Source organism: Marmota flaviventris, chromosome 2 (assembly GCF_047511675.1).
Source record: "Marmota flaviventris isolate mMarFla1 chromosome 2, mMarFla1.hap1, whole genome shotgun sequence".
Classification (NCBI taxonomy): domain Eukaryota; kingdom Metazoa; phylum Chordata; class Mammalia; order Rodentia; family Sciuridae; genus Marmota; species Marmota flaviventris.
Window position 1 is genome coordinate 195,055,031 of NC_092499.1, and position 18,354 is coordinate 195,073,384.

The 18,354-nt window shown below is 48.1% G+C and overlaps 1 protein-coding gene across 2 annotated transcripts in view; it reads left to right on the plus strand.

Annotated features, from left to right (window-relative positions):
* Positions 1 to 2,642: 2,642 nt before the first annotated feature.
* Zfp64 (ZFP64 zinc finger protein) overlaps positions 2,643 to 18,354 on the plus strand; it is a 72,815-nt gene continuing 57,103 nt past the window's right edge. For both annotated transcript variants that reach the window (XM_027946438.2, XM_027946436.2), the window contains exons 1-2: positions 2,643 to 2,823; positions 5,597 to 5,836. In XM_027946438.2, the coding sequence (XP_027802239.2) occupies positions 2,778 to 2,823; positions 5,597 to 5,836 (286 nt within the window). In that variant the 5' untranslated portion in view covers positions 2,643 to 2,777. The remainder of the gene's footprint in view (positions 2,824 to 5,596; positions 5,837 to 18,354) is intronic.

An 18,354-nucleotide genomic window follows, 5' to 3' on the forward strand; every position in this document is an offset into this window, starting at 1 on the left:
ACAATGAATGATTGCTGCGGGAAAGTGCATTTGTTAACATGTTTACCATGGAAAAAAACATTGGTCCCTTGATAGACTATTTTATTAAGGATATCTTTGCTCATAAAACTTATGATAGTTAACTCAGTCAATATGTCCTCATTATTTTTGTTACTATAGACATTGCTAGGGGAAAAAATGCTGTATTCTCTTCATAATTTAAGAAAACATCTGGAAGTCTCCTGCCAGACATTATTTAAGCAAGGAAATAATTTAATAGATTGGCCATCTTAGTTAGATACTGTAAGAAAGGCTCCACAGAGCCTTCAGAGAGTCCCTCTCCACAGAGAGTCCCAGGAAAGAACATCTTCAGATAAGGGAAAGAACTCTTCAAGATGGCGGGCCAGATAAGGGAAAGCGACACTGCCTTTGACTCTGCCCCTTGCCGTGGCCTAGTTTAGGAAGACCTGGGCTTACCCAAGCAATAGCAAGGAGGCCGAACTGCCTGAGCAATGCAGGGCGGGGCAGAGGTAAGTTTCACCCCATAGGCACCGAGTTACATCCAGTTCTTGCCAGCCTCGGGGACTCACCCCCACAGTTCCTGGGGCTAGAATTGCCTCACCCATCCTCACTTGCTGCCTCCTTCCCAGCTCTTTATGCAAACAGGTCCTGCTCTGGGAGGCCGTCCTCACCAGCCCGCAGCTCTGGCAGGTGGGCTTCAGTTATATGATCTTTGGAGATCTTATCACAATCAAGAAATGGCACTGCTGACTGGATAACAATCACGTGTTACTTAAGAACAGGGATGTGTCCTGAAAAGGATTTGATTAGACAATTTTGTCATCTCGTGACTGTCATAGAGTATTCTCACACATACTTAGGTGGTAGAAGTCAACCACGGGATGCAGCCTACCAGGACAGTGAGGCTGCACACACACACACACACACACACACACAGGGCGGACTGTTTTGCAGTAAACTTTATTTAAGAAGTAGAAAGAGTACACTCTAAAATGACAGTAAAAAGAATAATACCCAAACCGTTAACATAACTTTTCTTATTTTTATCAAGTATTAGATACTGTATATAATTGTATGTGTGAGGCTGGAGTGTAGCTCAGTGATAGACTGTTTGCCTGGCATGTGCAAGACTCTGGTTTGATCCCGGCACTGAAAAAAAAAAAAAAAAAACCTGTTTAATTTCCATAATTGTATGTGTAATATTTTGATACAACTGTCAGCCAGTAGGTTTATTTACACAGGACACATGAGGATGAGCAGTTTCGAAGTCCCTGGGCAGTAGGAATTTTTCTGTCAATGACCAAAATGCTACAGGAGTGGACTTCAGTAGACTGCCACCCTGACCTTCAGACAGGCAGTACATCTGTCTGGAGGGCTGATGTACCTCCAGGCCTAGCACAGGGCCTGGCACACTGTGAGCACAAGAATAAGTCATTGCTGGAGGGATAAGCACACTCTTAGAGGAGCAGCAGGGGAAGTTCCAGTGGTGACACAAGACATATCTATTGAAGGCCGACTATGTATCAAGCACTAGGCCAAGTCAGTCATTGGGGGGTACCTCAAACAAAGAGATTTTTTTAAATCCTTAGTTCCATGGGGACTTATTAAAAGTAAGGGGGTGGAGGAAAGATATCTATTTGAATGTCTTTCTGAACACATAGGAAGACAGAGATACTAAGACACACAATACGTGACAAGTGGCAAGTTCTAAGAGGAAAGATAAAGTACACAGGGGCGAGGGGGGTGAGACGGGGAGCACCGGCGCGAGGAGGAGGGGGCTTGCTGTACTAGCAAGGGCCAGACAAGGCAGAGTCCCTAAGGCTGCGGATTGGAATCAAGACCCGCAGGGGTCAGGGCGGTGGCAGGTGGGTGCAGAACGAAGAGAAAGCATCAGCGCTCCGGGCTGGAGGGAATGGGCTGCAGGAGGAGAAAGTAGGAAAAGAGGAGGCCGGGCGGGTGAGGACACATCAGGGAGCGCAGTGTCCTCAGAGTGTGGACACCACCCACATCGGGGACCTCACCTGGGAACTTAGAAATGCTCGTTCTCGGGCCTAACCTCAGACCTACTGAATCAGAAACGCTTTGGAAGGACAAGCCTCCTAGCGACTGTGGAGCGCGATAAAGTTGGAGGGCCCTGGACTAGGATCTTCCGCGTTACGACCCGAGTTACCATTCCTCTCATCATCCACCTGGCCACGGTCCTCTTGATTCTACCAGCCGGGCAGGGGCCCCCACCCAGCGCTCTGAGGATTTGCCCAGCGCCACGTCCCGCCAGGTCCTCCAAGGCCCGCCACCCCGCGCCCCCACCCCATCTGCAGCCTGCAGCGGTCTCCCGCAAGCCACCCGGGCGTCCCAGGACAGTGCCACCGCACCGCAGCCTAGGGGCCAGACGCCCGGGGCGGCAGGTGCAAAGGCGGAGGGTGGCGGCGTCCGGCGAGAACCGCAGGGGTGCGACCTGTCCTCCTGGGGCCGCCTGCCCACACCGGACGCGCTCGGCCACCCAGAACCCGGGGGGTTTCCGCGGCCTGGGATCGGGATGGGCGGCCGCTTCCCCGGGGAGCGCTGATGCAGAGCCAGGTTGGGGCGGCCGGCCCGGCCAGCGCCCTCTAGGCAGCGGAAGTGGAGCTTGCTTTACATCCGTCCTCCCCGCCTCGCAGAGTTGGGAGAAGGAAGGTTGGGGGGTGTGGAAAAAATAAAAGGAAAAGTCCTTGCACCATGTAGAGCAGCGCCCCCCGCCCTGGCACCGCAGCCGGCCGGGGACCTCCCAGTCTGCGGCCATGAACGCGAGCGGCGAGGGCGAGAGCTTCCCCGGCTCCGTGCAAAGTAAGTGCTTTTCCGGGCGCAGTGCGCGCTCCAGGGCCCAGTGCGCGCTCCGGGGCCCGGGCCCAAGCACGTCTGCGACGCAGCCACCAGGCCCGGGGCCCCGAAATCGGGGTGACGGCGGCGAGTCGCGTCTCGGGGAGCCGGCGGGCGCGGTGCAGGGGGCGCCCGAGTGGGCTTGGGGTGGGGGCGCGCCCGAGCTGGAGCCAGACTGGGGGAGCCCTCCAGCGCTGCGAGACCCCCAGGAAGGGAGCGTGGGGGAGGGCGTGCGGCTCAGACAATCGCACCTCTCGGTGCATTCCCGCCCCGCCAGGCGGAGTTTGGGACTCGGGGAAGGAAGAGGGGAACCCGGGTAACCAGGGCAACCCTGATGGGGAAACTTCTGCCTCGGTGGCTCAAATTTGGATTCTGGGAATTGGAGAGTCTCACGAGGTCTTGACGGCGCATTGCAAAGCCTTTTCCACATTAAAGGTGGGGATTTGAATGGGAAACGGGCTGGGGTCGCTGTTTTTGAGTTTGGGGTTCCTTTTTATTATCCTGTTGAGGACGTCAACCTTTTTAAGTCCCCTGTATCGCCCGATGCTTTGTTTCCCAAAGTGTGGTTCGGGGGCTGAACTCAAACCAACCACCTGGGAGCGAGAGTGCGTATTTAAAAGGAGCTTTCTGCGCCCCACCCAGCTGATCTCGGGGTGGGGCCAGTGATCTGTACCAGCTGTCTGGGTGATTCTGAAGCACAGGAAGTTTTGAGAACCCTGGCCTGGCGCAAGGGTTTGCAGACACCTGGCACATAGTAAGTGCTCAACTTGTTAGCCGTTACAGTTTGGGAGACATTGACTCTCAAACTTGGCTGGGTATTTTCTGAATAATTTATGAAAAGAACAGATTTTCCTAAACCCCAGCCCCTCACTCCCAGACCATTATAACTCAGTATCTCCTAAGTGGGGTTCAGTTATGTCCTTGTTTGAAGAGTAATGACCGCACCAGGTCACAGGCTTGGGGAGAAGGGGTGCTGGCCTTTTACCAGCACCATCTCATTTAATCTTCCCAACAACCCTAGTCAGTGGAAAGATCTCCTCTCTCCATTTTGTAGAAAAGCCAAGTCCAAAGTCACTTTGGTAAGTGAGAGTGTCAAGATTCTAATGCGGTCTAGTTCGTTCCTTGTGCGCTTCCACATGCCAGCAACATTGTTTGGTATTCAAACTCCTTTATCTTGGGGATCAGCCCTGCTCCATCATTAAGGAATCCTCAGCAGTGCAGGTCACTGTATTTCCCAGTCCTTGTTCACCTGTTAGTCCCATGCAGGTGATTCAGTAGCTGCAGGGAGACTGTTTCCTTCCTTCCAGCCACTGATTTCAAAGGACTTCAGTGCATAGGGCCCTCTGCAAGATGACTGATGTCACCGTGCTCAGCAGTCTCTCTCCTGAGCAAGTCAGCCAAATTGTGTTTCTGCACAGAGACTTGTTGTCTTAGACATGGAGAAAATTAGACATCATGTAAATATCTTATTTTCAGAAAATTATAGTGCATGGATACCAATCATCTATGCACAAAGGTAGTCTTGTACTCTTTAACTTGGGGAAAGTGAAAATAATGTAAATACCTTATTTTTGCAGAGATTATATACTGCACAGGCACCGTGGAATAATGTGTTGCCATTAAGTAATTATACCTATAAAGAGATTATTATGGTATAGCACCATGTTAATGTAATATCATGTAGGAAGTTCTGTAATACATTAGTTCTATAATATATCATGATCATGTGCAATTTTTAATTGTAAAGAAAATATAATTGTAATGTTCATGGGAGATACAAATGGAAAAAATATACTTCTTTATGTTTCTTCCAAATCTTCTGTTATAAACATGAGTTTTCTCATAATAATGCAAAGAAAATTTTTAAACAAAAATTGAGATTCTCATATTAGGGACATTAATTATATACCTTGTTTAACAAATATTTAGATAGTACTTTCTAATATAGGGCCATATAATACTGTATTAATATTTGCTAAATGCTTTGCAAATATTAACACAGTATTAACTCTTGGTTTTTACTATGGTAAAGAAGCAATGCCCCTGTCATTTAGGAATGAATTTTGGCTACAAGTAACAGAAACTTGAAGTACCCTGGCCTAACAAGAAGTCTGGGATTAGTTGATTCTAGAACCAAATTAGGGGATCAGTGAAGTAAGAGCCAAAATCAATAAGAATCTTAGCATTGTCCTCATATTTACAAGATGGCTGCAGAAGCCCCAACTGCACATCTTCTTTGAAAGCCAAAAGAAGAGGGAACAGTGCCAATTTTTTCTGCACCCTTTTTATCATGAATGCTAACTGTTTCCCAGAAACTCTTCCAGCTGTGTGCTGGAAGGGCTCAACAAATATGTAGGGGACCAAGATTATTTTGGCTAATGGTTCTTATGGTGGTGGTTGTTTGGGAATGTGGGGGGACTGATTTTCATAATAACCATTTAGTTGGGATAGGAGGTGGCTGCTACTTCCTGCAAAGTGACAGGCAGCCCTGCACATCAAAGAACTTCCTTGTAGAAAGGCACCCGGGGCAACAGGTCATCCTGAGCCATCCCTTGGATCTGGGTAACTGTGGCTAGGACAGCTGGGATTCTATCTGCAAGAAAGAAGAAGGGTTTGAGGGTTTTGGCCTGGCAAGTGGCCAGGTCTGCCTTGCTGCCCTTTTTCCTACCAGGAATCAGGTTTGCAATGTAATTTAAAGCTGTTTGGAATTAATCGGTGACTCTCCCTTTGTCCCATGGAGTTCCAGGCAGCACAACCGTGCTGGTTGAACTGACCCCGGACATCCACATCTGCGGCATCTGCAAGCAGCAGTTTAACAACCTAGATGCCTTTGTAGCTCACAAGCAGAGCGGCTGCCAGCTGACCAGCGCTGCGGGAACGGCCCCCGGCACAGTCCAGTTTGTATCGGAGGAAACGGTGCCTGCCACCCAGACTCAGACCACCACCAGAACCATCACTTCAGAGACCCAGACGATCACAGGTACAGCTGGGGGGTCTCTGGGCTAGGGGTGGCCTGGCTACCTCCCAAACACCTTCCTGGAACTTGTTAAAAATACCTTGCTGGGGCCCAACCCCTGGGGTTGTAGATTCATTATTTTTAACAAGCTCCACTGGGAAGCCAGCTGCCCAGCCAGGTTTGGGAGCTGCTAGGTTAAAGCAGTAAGTGTTAGCAGTTAGAAATGTTGTCACATGTTAAGCAAGACAGACAAAAAACAGGTTTCAAAACCAAAACTAAATATACTAAGAAAAAGGTACTTGCAGAAAATATGTCACAGCGAAATAAGTGGTTTTCTTTGACCGTGGGTGTACATGTATGAGCCCTGATCTTGCATTACTTGAGTGAAGGAAGGAAAAACATATTGTTTTTGTTTTTTGCATTTTAATATACAAACAGGCATCAGTGTCTCCCTTTCTTGTGCTACAGACTAAGAAAACAGAAAAGCCCATCCCTGCCCTCCATTGCGTCCACTCTGCCAAAACAAACTACAGATAGGTCAAAAATTTAAATGTACAAAGTGAAGCCGGGCGCAGTGGCACGGGCCTGTAATCCCAGTGGCCCAGGAGGCTGAGGCAGGAAGATCCCAAGTTCAAAGCCAGCCTCAGCAACTTAGCAAGGCCCTAAGCAACTCAGCAAGACCCTATCTCAAAATAAAATATAAAAAGGGCTGGGATATGACTCTGTGGTTACATGTCCCTGGGTTCAATACCTGGTACCAAAATAAACAAACAAACAACCAACATGAAACTACTAAAGTAAATATAATACACACAGAGATACACATACACACCCGTACATGGACCTATAATCCCGTACTTAGATTTATTATCTATCTAATCTGTCTTAAGGAACCAGACAGAAAGAGTTTAAAGCAAGCCATTAATGAGAAACTTACAAACAACTCTAGGTCCTATAGGGAAATGGAGAAGGCATGAGTTAAAGGCATTCAAATACAAATTGGAAAAATATATTAATGGGCTTAACCAAGAAGGCAGGTTGTGTACCACCCCCCCCCATGAAGAAAGAGTCATAAATGTGATTAGAAATGAGGTCACAGCGTTCCCAAAGTAAAAAACAAGTCTAAAGATGAACAAACAACCTGGAAAAAAAAATTTATAGCATGTGTGACTAAGACCCAGCATCCTTTCTAGACAAAGAGCCCCTGAGACCCGGTCACCTCAGAGTCAAAGGACAAATAGATGAGGGAGGGAGGGGCAGCAGTGTGTGCTCTGGGGAGGTAAATTCATAAAACCTGGGCAGTTTTGATATCCTTGGGATTTTCAACCTTAAATCTCTCAGTTTGATGATCTACCTAAACGCATTGACTCGTGAGCCTAGGACAGGTATTGGTCCTGTAAGAGGGTGCCCGGGTACAATAGGTTCCACTGAGAAAGGGTGGAGCTTTGGCGCAGATGTGAGAGTCAGAGTAGAGGTCGCAGTGCAGTGTGACTTAGCCTGGGAAAGGGGAGCCAGGCCTGTGTGCAGATGTAAAAAGATTCTCGAGGTTAGTCCAAAAAAAAAAAAACCTCTGCATTTGTGTCGGGTCGCACTGTACTCAAGGGAAGCTTCTGGAATGGGGATGAGACAGGTGCCATAAATGAGATAGCAAGGCTGTGTGGGAGGCACTGGAATGTCGCGGGGACTGTGGTCATGGGGGAAGGAGATCACACAGGGCTTCTCCCCAAGTGCAGCAGCTCTTTGAATCCAGGTGGTTAAATATCTAGATTTTTCAGAAAAATCGAAAAGTGTGAAATTTCTCAATTTTAAAACTCTGTTGGCCAAACAGATTACATCAACAAGGCTAAGTCAGCCCACAGGCTATTCTAGCTTTCTCTAAATGTTTACCAAAGAGATCACCTGGAGTCAAGGGGGGGAGCATTTGAAAGTAGGGGAACCAGCTTTCACTGATGAGCTGTACGATGTGTGATGTTCAAAGCTTTTGGCAATCAGCAATATTTTGTGAATCCAAAATAATGTTTCTTGGTTTGGGGCTTTTTTTTTTTTTGAAACCAGGGATTGAACCCAGGAGTGCTTAACCACTGAGCAACATCCCACCCTTTTTTATATTTTACTTAGAGATGGTCTCACTGAGTTGCTTAGGGCCTCACTAACTTGGTAAGGCTGGCTTTGAACTTGGAGTCCTCCTGCCTCGGCCTCCCAAGCCTCTGGCATTACAGGCCTGCACTAACACACCAGGCCCAAAATAATGCTTCTACTGAGTTTTTAAGACATCAAAATAATCACCTCACAAACCTTCATTAAAGAAACTTGAGGTCACCCCACTCTCTCCAGAGTTTCTTAATTCTCATTCTCAAGGAAGTGACCAAGAAAATGTGAAAGCTAGAGTATGGTGTGGTGGTGTACACCTGTCATCCCAGCAGCTTAGGAGGCTGAGGCAGGAGGATCATGAGTTCAAAGCCAGCCTCAGCAAAGATGAGGCCCTAAGCAACTCAGTGAGACTCTCTCTCTAAATAAAATACACAATAGGGCTGGGGATGTGGCTCAGTGGTCAGGTGCCCCTGAGTTCAATCTCCAGTATCAAAAAAAAAAAGAAAATGTGAAAGCTAGAAATCACCTTGGGGATGAGCCAGGTGCTTCTTATTTTTACAGCAGAAAAAAAAAAAATCAAGCAACTGTGCGTGTGGGGGAAGAGGCAGGGCCACTGTCCCCCACTGTCTCAGTCCTGGGATGTGAGTGTGTTCCCCTTCCTCTAGTGTTCTTCTTCTTGAAGAGTCAGTGCTTTTCCTATCCTAAAAAGCTCAGTCCCAGTAACACACATGCTGTGAACCCAGTCAGCCACTCGATGGCCCTTACCTGTGGGCCGGTCACTTCCTGTCTCGCTCACTGCCATCTGTCAGAAGAGGGGCAAGACCTGATGGGCCACTGTGAGGCTTCTGTAATGGTTCACATAAGGGCCAGGACCAAGTCAGTGGGTTCAGTGACCACTCTCTCACTGCTGCAGGCATCAGTGAAGGGACAGTGCCACCCACCCTGCGTCTCTTCTCCACCTGGCTCAGCGGCTCTTCCCATTGTGTCTGCTCCGGGGCCAGCTACTCAAGCAGCATGCTGTTGTCTTTTCCCTAGAAGGTTTTCTGGGCTCCACTCCCTCAAGTTTGGGCTTCAGGGTTCTATTATCTAGCAGTTCCCAGCCCCTACCTGTGGACCAGGATCCCCCAGGGAGCTTGTTAGAGGTGCCAATGCCTGGGCGTCACTCCTGAATGAGACACTCAGGCATCTGTATTCTTAACAAGCTCCCCGAGCCAGGTCTCAGCCAGGTTGCAGGGTCACTCACTGCCCAAGGCCACAGTCTGACCCCTGCACAAAGCCATTGCTGGTAACCCTCATCTGCTCCCAGACTGCTCTGTCCTTGATTGAGCCAAACTCCTCCTCCCTTGGCTCCCACTTCTCCCTGTGTAATAGTTGAATATGAAGTAAAATTGATTCTCTGCCTTCTAGCTTCGAAAGCTGTCTGTTGTTTCACATATGATTTAATAACTTTCACCTAGGAGAAATAAAAATATATGTTGATGCCGGGAACAAAAAACTACCAACCCACATGCATTTTCTAAGTTCACTGCTTAAAATCGTGGGGCTCTGTAATCAGATCCCTGAGTGTTGGGGGTTTTGTTTTGGAGGGAGGGGGTTGTTTTTTGTGTCTTTTTTGCAGAGTTGGGGGTGGAACCCAGGGCCTTGCACATGCTAGGCAAGCGCTCTCCCACTGAGCCAGGCTTCCAGCCCAGGTTCCTGAGTTTGGATCTTGACTGCCTAGATCCTTAGGAGCCTTCTAACCAGGGCAAATCCCAAGAGTCCTCAGTGTCTCATTTTAAATGTCCATAATAAATGGAAAGACAACAGGGTTTGTTAGTTTAAGAGTCTGGAGTTCTGAGACAGACTGCCTCAGCACAAATCCTGGCTGTACCACTTGCCAACCATGTCACCTTGGGCAGGGACCTTACAGGACTATGCCTCCATTTCCCCCCCTCTCAGGCTGCAGGGGTCCTATGTGGAAGACACTTCTAGCTGTCAGTGCCTCTTTTACTCACCAATCAGGGGGCTAGGAGATTTAACTGAAAAATGTTAGCACAGACAGAGGAACGGTCTTTCCCTCTTCTTCTGCCTAATTTCTTCTCTTCAGGTCCAAGTTTAAAAATTTCCTCCATATAGAAGCCAGCCCTGGTTTCCCCATCTTCGTACACCTGAGGTTAGGTTTCTCACCTGTTTTCTCGCTGTGCATTCATCACAGGTGTGATTAATTAGTTACTTGATGACAAGTAGTCTTTAATTAGCCAGAGAGGTGAAATAAAAGCTGAAGGGGTCAGGCAATGGCAAGGTGTGCAGCAGCCCAGCAGCTGATCAAGAGGGAAGAGCAGCCGGCACCAGCCAGCAGCCAGTCCCTGCAAGGTCCAGGTGTGGCCAGGAGCTGGCCTGGTTCTCACTGGTCCACCATGTCCTTTTCCTGTTGAACATAAACAGTTTCACAGAACATCAGCATCAGACCAGGACATGTTGTGACTATTTTGGAGCAGGACCAGAACAAGACCACTCTGCCACCGTGGCTGAGTTCAGGAAAAAAAAAAAAAAAAAAACATGGACATTGTCCGAGCCTCCCTTCTTTACCTATTACGAGTTTTAGCTGTGCTCTAGTCATTTCTCCCTCTCAATCCTGTTCATTAAGATGCACATCACAGAGTCACCCTTGCTTCCTGACAGCTTCCAGTGCAGGCTTTCCCCAAACATACATCTAACATGGTGGAGGTTTCCTCGATGCAACCAGGGGTGTGTCCCTTGTGATCTTTAGCCAGAGGATATCAACATAAGGAAGGCCCAGCCACATAATTGATTTTGAAAGCCTTAGGACAAAATCTGAAGGCCCAACTTGGCTGGTGAGCCCCAAATTAGTGGTTCTAGGCTTAAATCTCCCTGCAAGCAGCGACCTAGTCAGTCTTGTTTTCCTGTCCCCAGCAGCAGGCCTGGCATCTTCGGCACTTAATAGAATAGCCCTTGCATAAGGGCAGGAGGGGGCAGAGGGAAGGATCCAAGCCTGTTAATGTGCATGAAGCACAGGACATAGCCTGGGCCCATCAGGAGGGTTCCAGGAGGGAAGCTTCAGCACGGTCTTGTGCCAGGTGCTTCCGCTGAGATCCTAGGGTGCACCTTGCCCCTGGAGAGGCCAAGCCCCTTGGAGAAGGGAGGAGGACTTAGTCATAGGACATACAACCCCAGTAAGTGCTGCCTTAAAGGTGCAAAGAAATAATAGTACATCAGTCCCAAGCAGGAAGTGAGGGGGTGGAGGGGTGTGTGAATAAGATCAAATGGGTAACAGACCTTTGGGAGGAAGGTGATGAGAAGGTAACACTTCTTCATGGTCTGCTGGTGGAGAAACTTGGAGTAAGATCTGGGAGCAGGGGCAAGAGAGAAATAACTCAGGGCATAGGTATGTAGCAAAAGCCATGCTTTCACTCTGGCCTTATTTCTGAAAGTTGCTGAGCATATGAGTAATTTAATAAGACAAACTATGCAGGGATTGCCTGGAGGACCTGGCAATAATAATAATTCTTATGCAGTGCTAGTTTGTGTGCCATGTACTTTTCTAAGTACTTCAAATGAAGTAATTTTTCACAACCATAAATTAGGTACTACTAATGATTACCACCCATTAATGAACCTGAGGCATAGGGCATTATATAACTTATCCAAGAAGGGTGTGGTGGTACATGCCTCTAATCCCAGCAACATAGGAGACTGAAGCAGGAGGATTGAAAGTTTGAGGCCAGCCTGGGCAATTTAGCAAAACTCTCTCATTTTTTTTTTTAAGGGCTGGGTTGTAGCTCAGTGGTGGCATGCCTCCTGGGTTCAGTCCCCAATACTGTAAGTAAATAAGTAAATCACTTGTCCAAAATGACGGGGACAGAAAATGATAGGACTGGGTCTCAGACCCATGGTATCTGGCTGTCTAACCTGTGCTTTCAACCTAGACTCGGGTTAAGGGAAGCCCTCACTGCAGTGTTGCTCAGACTAATTTGTTTACAGCGACCACTGGAGGTTTTGATGAAATGCAGATTCCCGATCCTCAGTGGGTTTAGGGGATTCTTGAGATGCTGAACCAGCTCAGGAGTTCACATGCTTTCTGTTGCTCTTCAACCCACCAAACTAAAAGCAGGATGAACAGTGGAGACGTTTCTCACATCCAGAAGAACAGGAAAGGCCGATCCAAGGTGGGCCCTGGGGCTCATTGGTGGCACGTTCTTTTCATATTCTTGTCCTTCGCAATGGGCTTTATCCTGTCCTTGCCCCTTGTGAACACAAGATGGCTGTTCCTGCTTTAAACTTCCTATCTCCTCCCAGCCACTTCCACTGACAAGAGAGGAGCAGCTTACCTTTATCAGGGAGGAAACTCCTCATACCACCCACCAACATTGGGACATGTGGAAATGCCCAGTCACACTGTAATGGAGGTAGCAAGGGGCAAAGAAGAGGGGCCCAGCAAGGAATTCCAAACCCAGGGCCCCTCGGCAGAGCCTCACTCCCACCGCAGCCCCGTTAAATAGGTTAGAGCAGGAGTTCTGAAAGAGCAGTGTGCCAGAGAATTACCTGGAAAACTTGTGAAAAATACATCGATAGGTATCTCTCCCTACAGACTTCACCCTAGGTCTCTGCATGGGCATCTCTGGTGTGTGATCAGGTTGAGAACCACTGGACCAGGAGAGGAGGGAGTAGGGAGGGATACCCACCGGCGGCCGCAGCCAGCACCTCCAAGTGCCCCACAGATCTGAGGAATAAAGAAATGGAACACAAGGAGGAAAAGGAAGAATGGGGGGTGGAAGGAATCATTATTAGCATTTTTTTGTTTGTTTTTGATTTGTGTTTTTCCTGTTTGGTGAGTTCCTATCCTAGTGCAGGTTAATTTTCTGTACCTGGAACTCTTTGCCCAGCACAGCCCCCTGCCTTGGTACAATGTAAGCCAAAGGGGAAACCACATAGAAGGTTGGGAAATGATGGAGAATTGAGGGCAGAGATGCAGCTGGGTCTCAAAAATGAGATTGAACTAGAAGCTAGATGTGTGTTAGGGCTTCCTAGACCCTCACAGTTTAGAGGCTGGATCTCAGGGCCCGTCCAGAACTACTGAATCTGACTTCGCTGTAGTGAGATCCCCAGATGGTACGTGCGCACATGGCCTCTGGCCGTGCCCTGTGTCAGTTCCAGAGCTTTACGCCTTCAAACCGGGTGCTGGATTCCAGGGCAGCAAGTCTGATTGGCCCAGCTGCCATCAGGTGTCTGCAGCTGAGCCAATCAGCAATGGCCAGGGGGTGTGGTCAGGGGCCCCACCCAGAGGCAGAGGCTCACTCCTGGGATCCAGACAGACCCAGAGGCGCCCAGCTGCACCAGGACTTGGAAATGCTTTGGAAGAGAAAGAAGCACATTTTCTCTTGGAGTTCACCACCTGGTGATCCTCCTGCCGAGTTCACCACCACACCACCCCATCTCATCAGATTTCCTCTCGGAAAGGGAATTCTGCGTTGGCAGTTGGGATGCCAACCCCGAGGTGAATCCTATCCAGGATGCACTTGGGAAGAAACAACAGGAGAGAGGATCAAAAGATTAGAATAGATGACAATGAAGTAAGGCTCCACAAAGAACTTTTGCAAATCAATGAGAAGAAAAGTAGAAATTCTAATAGAAATAAGATCATAGTGTAACAGGCAGAGCAGTTCACCAAAGAAAGTATGTGACTGGCTGAAGATGTTGAAAGGGTCACTAGTTATCAAAGAAATTCAAATTTAGCTAAAATGGCCCCACTTCAGTCCTGTCAAATAATGTCATTGATAACCAAGGAAAAAGAGAACACAAATAACTTCAGTTTTCTGAAAGGATCTTATAATTATGCAATAAACATTCATACTATTTTGACCCAGTTCTTCAACTTAAAGGGATATATCCAAAGAAGCTAGGGTTACCTTAAAAATCCTAGAGAAGTGCTATTTATAAAAATAGATAACTAGATGCCCAGCATTTTGGTACATTCCTGTAATCCCAGGCTGAGGCAGGAGGATCGCAAGTTCAAAGCCAGTCTCAGCAATTTAGTGAGGCCCTAAGCAACTTATCGAGGCCCTGTCTTAAAATAAAAATACTTTTTAAAAGGGCTGGGGATGTGGCCCGGTGGTTAAGTGCCCCCGTACACTAGTTCAATCCCTAGTGCCAAATAAATAGATAAATACCTAGAAGCCTCTTCAGTGTCCAAGAAAGAAAAATCAATCTATACAACAACCAAAATAATGGAATATTATGTTGCCATGAGAAATTGTATGTTGGATAAATGATAACATGGCAAATGCTTTGGTGACAAACTTGTATAATTGTTTAGCAAAAAAAAAAAACAAAAGAAGAATATAAAGTAATTTAAGCCATGATTCCAGTTTTATACTTCTAAAATCTGCATGCAAAGAATATGGTAGCCATTTAGTTGATCCTTAATTCAACAAAGGTTCTTTGAGACCCTGCCTTTCACCAGGTTCTGTGTAAGTCAGGGAGAGGGAGGGGGCAAGGTTGTGTGTCTCATCCTGCCAAATGGAGGGAAGGATGGTCATTAAATAGTTTCTCTGATTTTTTTTTTTTTTTTTTTGAAGGGTTACTGAGGCACTTAAACACTGAGCCACATTCCCAGCCTTTTCTTTGTGTGTATGTGTGTGTGTGGGGGGGGGGGGGTTGTAACCAGGGATTCAACTCAAAGCCTTACTGAACCACATCCCCAGCCCTGTTTTGTATTTTATTTAAAGACAGGATCTCACTGAGTTGCTTAGCACCTCACTTTTGCTGAAGCTGGCTTTGAACTCTCGATCCTCCTGTCTCAGCCTCCCAAACAGCTGGGATTACAGGCATATGCCACTGCACCCAGTTTAGATAATAATTGAATTGCAGTAGAGCTAAGTGGTTTGGAGAGGCCACACAATCCGCAGTGAACACACAGAATGTGTGTCACATGTGATGACAACAATCAGGCAATTTTTACTTACTTCTCTACATTTTCCTGTACTTTCCAGATTTGCTAACAATTAGTGTTCACTTATATTTTGCAAAAACAATAAGACTTATAATTTTTAAAAAGAGAAAAGGATTTTGAATGGAGTTTTCTTTTTTAAATATTTTAGTTGTAGATGGACACAATACATTTATTTATTGACCTTTATGTAGTGCTGAGGATCAAACCTAGGGCCTCATAAATGCTAGGTGAGCCACAACTCCAGCCCCTTTAATGGAGTTTTTTAATTGAAGAAGCAGGTTGACTTGGGAGATGTGAGAGCAATCTTCAGACAGTTGAAGGGTGACGTGTAGAAAAGGAGGTGGGCACATGAGCCCATCCACTGAGGGCACTAGTGAGAAGGAGCTAAGGATTTCGGTTCCCTGTGGAATCCACGGGGCAGGCTTACATTTTAAGCAAATGTATGACCAAATAACTAAAGGCCCAGGACTTCCCTGCTACAAACCAGGACTAAATGTGACAGTCTCTCAGACTCACCTGACCACACAGGAAAGCCAGGGACATCCCAGGAGGCAACAATCAAACCAAAAGCCACTGCAGGTGTGTGAGACTGAGCTGCTGGGCCAGGGGATCTTCTCTCACTAAGCAGGGACTTGATTTTAAGGGCCATGCTAGAGTGGGGGGTGAGTCCTAGTGGCCCTTGCTATTCCGCCTTGGCAGATCTGGGACTGTCCCTGCTGCCTTCACTGCTGCTTGGTGCCCTGAGATTCCCTGAGGCTAATGCCACTCAGTCTATAAAATCTAAATGCAGACCAATGAATGATGATCTGTTATTGCATCAAATTCCAGCAATATCAGCTGATAACTGAGTGTTCCCACTCAGTACTTCTTAACCTCCTTGAGACTTTACTAGAACAGTAAGCTCTCAGCTCTGTGGTCTCCACTAACTTTACAATTTGACTGACCAAAAGCAGAGAAGTGACTTGGTCAAGGCCCCAGAACTGGTGAATGTGGAGAAGTTGGTTCCAGGTCAGTCTTACTTCTGACCACCCACCACCCACACACACACACACTCACACCTCGGAATGGGTGGTGACTCCAGCATCAGATCACATGCAAACACCCAAAGGGACCAAGGGAGGCAGTTGGTCACCAGCAGTCCCTTGGTGTTCAAGGCCACAGGAAGGGTTTCCTGGGGTACTTCGGCAACATGCGCTGTCCCCAGAGGACCCTAGAGAGAAGCCAGGTTTGGAGGCACGACCCTGAGGATGAAGCCAGTTAGGCAAGCTGCCTATCTGTGTGACACTTACTGTCACCCACTGCTTCTGGGTTGCTGTTAAATTCCAGATGCCTTCAACAGAAGACCATTTTATTTATTTTTTATGTGGTGCTAAGAATTGAACCTAGTACCTCACCCATGCTAGGCAAGCACTCTGCCACTGAGCCACAACCCCAGCCCCCAGAAAACTATTACCACAGTAATCATATGCTTCCCTGTTTTGTGTACAAATGGCCCCCAATGAGGCCTTCCTGGACCTCCCTGCCTAACATTGCATGTCCCAGCACCCCTGAGAGCGCCCTGCTTTGCATTTCTCCATGGCATTTAGCACCTGACATGCTGTGTATTTCAGTTAGTTATGGCCTGCACCAGTCCCAACTAGAATGTCACCTCCGTGAAGGCAGGCTTGTGTCCCTTTAGATCACTATTGTTTCTAGTACCTAGGACACTGCGTGGTGCACAGGAGGTACTTCATGAAACTGAGATGAATAAATGAATGACTAGTGACGAGATCCCAGCAGCTGCGGATGCCAACCCTGACCCTCACAGCAGCCCTAGGAGGGCTGGCCCCATCCTCCAGGTGAAGACACTAAGGGAAGGTGAAACTCGGCAGCCCCTGCTCCTGAGCAAAGACTTTCTGGTCTAGTGACTGTCTTCTTAGGGTGACACATGTTACACCTGACTGGCCACACACCCAAAATGATCCCTGCAGGTGGGTGCTGATGCCCTTTGCTCTGTTACCTTCCCACGCATGATGCCTCCTGTGGCCCCGCGACAACAGAAGCGGAAACAGACAAATGAGACCACATGGAAATGTCAAGCTCCGGAGCAGCACGGGGAACAACAGAGTGACACGGCAGCCTGGGGAAAACCTATGCCTGGGAGGGACTTCAGATCCTCGGGAGCCCCTGCTGCCCCTGCTGGGACTTGTCCAGAGAGCGAAGCTGAGGCTGGTGGCAGGGCAGCTCAGAGAGAGAGAGCCACCTGTTTCCAGAAACAGAAAGGGGCAGGCTGGGCAGGTGTAGAGCCAGCACCTGTCCTCCAGGAGGGTTTTGAGGCCCCTGTGAGGTAGCCTGCCAGGAGGGCCTGCCCCACTCTGGGTGCCTCCCGCCTGGGAGCCACCTGTTCAGAAAGTCCAGAGGTCACATCAGCACAACACGCCAGCCTGGTTGCAGCACCAGAGGTCCAGTACCTTTGGAAACACCTCAGTCCAAGTTTGGGACAGTGGGCCACCTAGGTCATGACCACTCGATGGGAGAGTTTGGTGCACTGGGCCCAAGTCCAGATCTGTTCAACTAGAGTAGCTGGTGCTTGTTGTAATTCAGCCGTGGCCACATCCTGTTATCAAATTCTCTCATTAAGCTTTACATCCACCTCCTCAGGGGGAAATGGGGATTATCCCTATTTATAGGTGAGGAAACTGAGGCTCAAAGGGAATTCATAACTGGCCTGAGGTCACACAGCAGCAGGTTGCTGTACAGGACCTGTATCAATTCGAGGCACCTTGGCACCCACCTGAGGCAGTGGCGGCCAGTAGTCATTGGCCAGAAAGTATCCTTCTGTGCATGGGAACAAACTTGATCACAGTTGATCCCATTCTTGTCACCTCAGGCTTTTGCAACTGCTTATCTTCAGTTTATCCACTGCATAAAATCTCTCCATGATGATTCGGTTGTGGTGAGAAGCGCTGTACCCAGCTGTGAACCCAGAAATGCCTGGAGACAGTAACAGGGTTGATTTGATAGTAATGAAGCAAATGCTCCTGGGAAGAATGACTGATGTTCCAGTTCTCCCAAAGCAGCATCCAGGGGAGGCAGACTCCCTTTGTGTGTGTGTGTGAGGCGGGGGGGGGCATATTGGGGGTTGAACCCCAGGGCGCTTAGCCACTGAGCCATGTGCACATCCCTTTTTATTTTTTATTTTGAGACAGGGTCTCACTAAGTTGTTGAGGCTGGCTTTGAACCCGCGATCCTCCTGCCTCAGCCTTCCGAGCTGCTGGGATTACAGGTGTGCACCACTGTACCCAGCAATATTCCCTCTAGACAAGGCCAGGTTAGAGTTTACTCTGAGATACTGGAATAGGATGGTCTGTGCGGTGGCTTTCAACCTCAGGCATGTGACCAGAATCAGCCAGACAGCTGGTTAGAACACTAGGCACCTGTCACCCCCAGAGGGTCTGATTCAATGCCTCTGAGATGCAGGCTGAGAATTTACCTTTGAAGCAAGTTCCCAGATAGCTCCAGT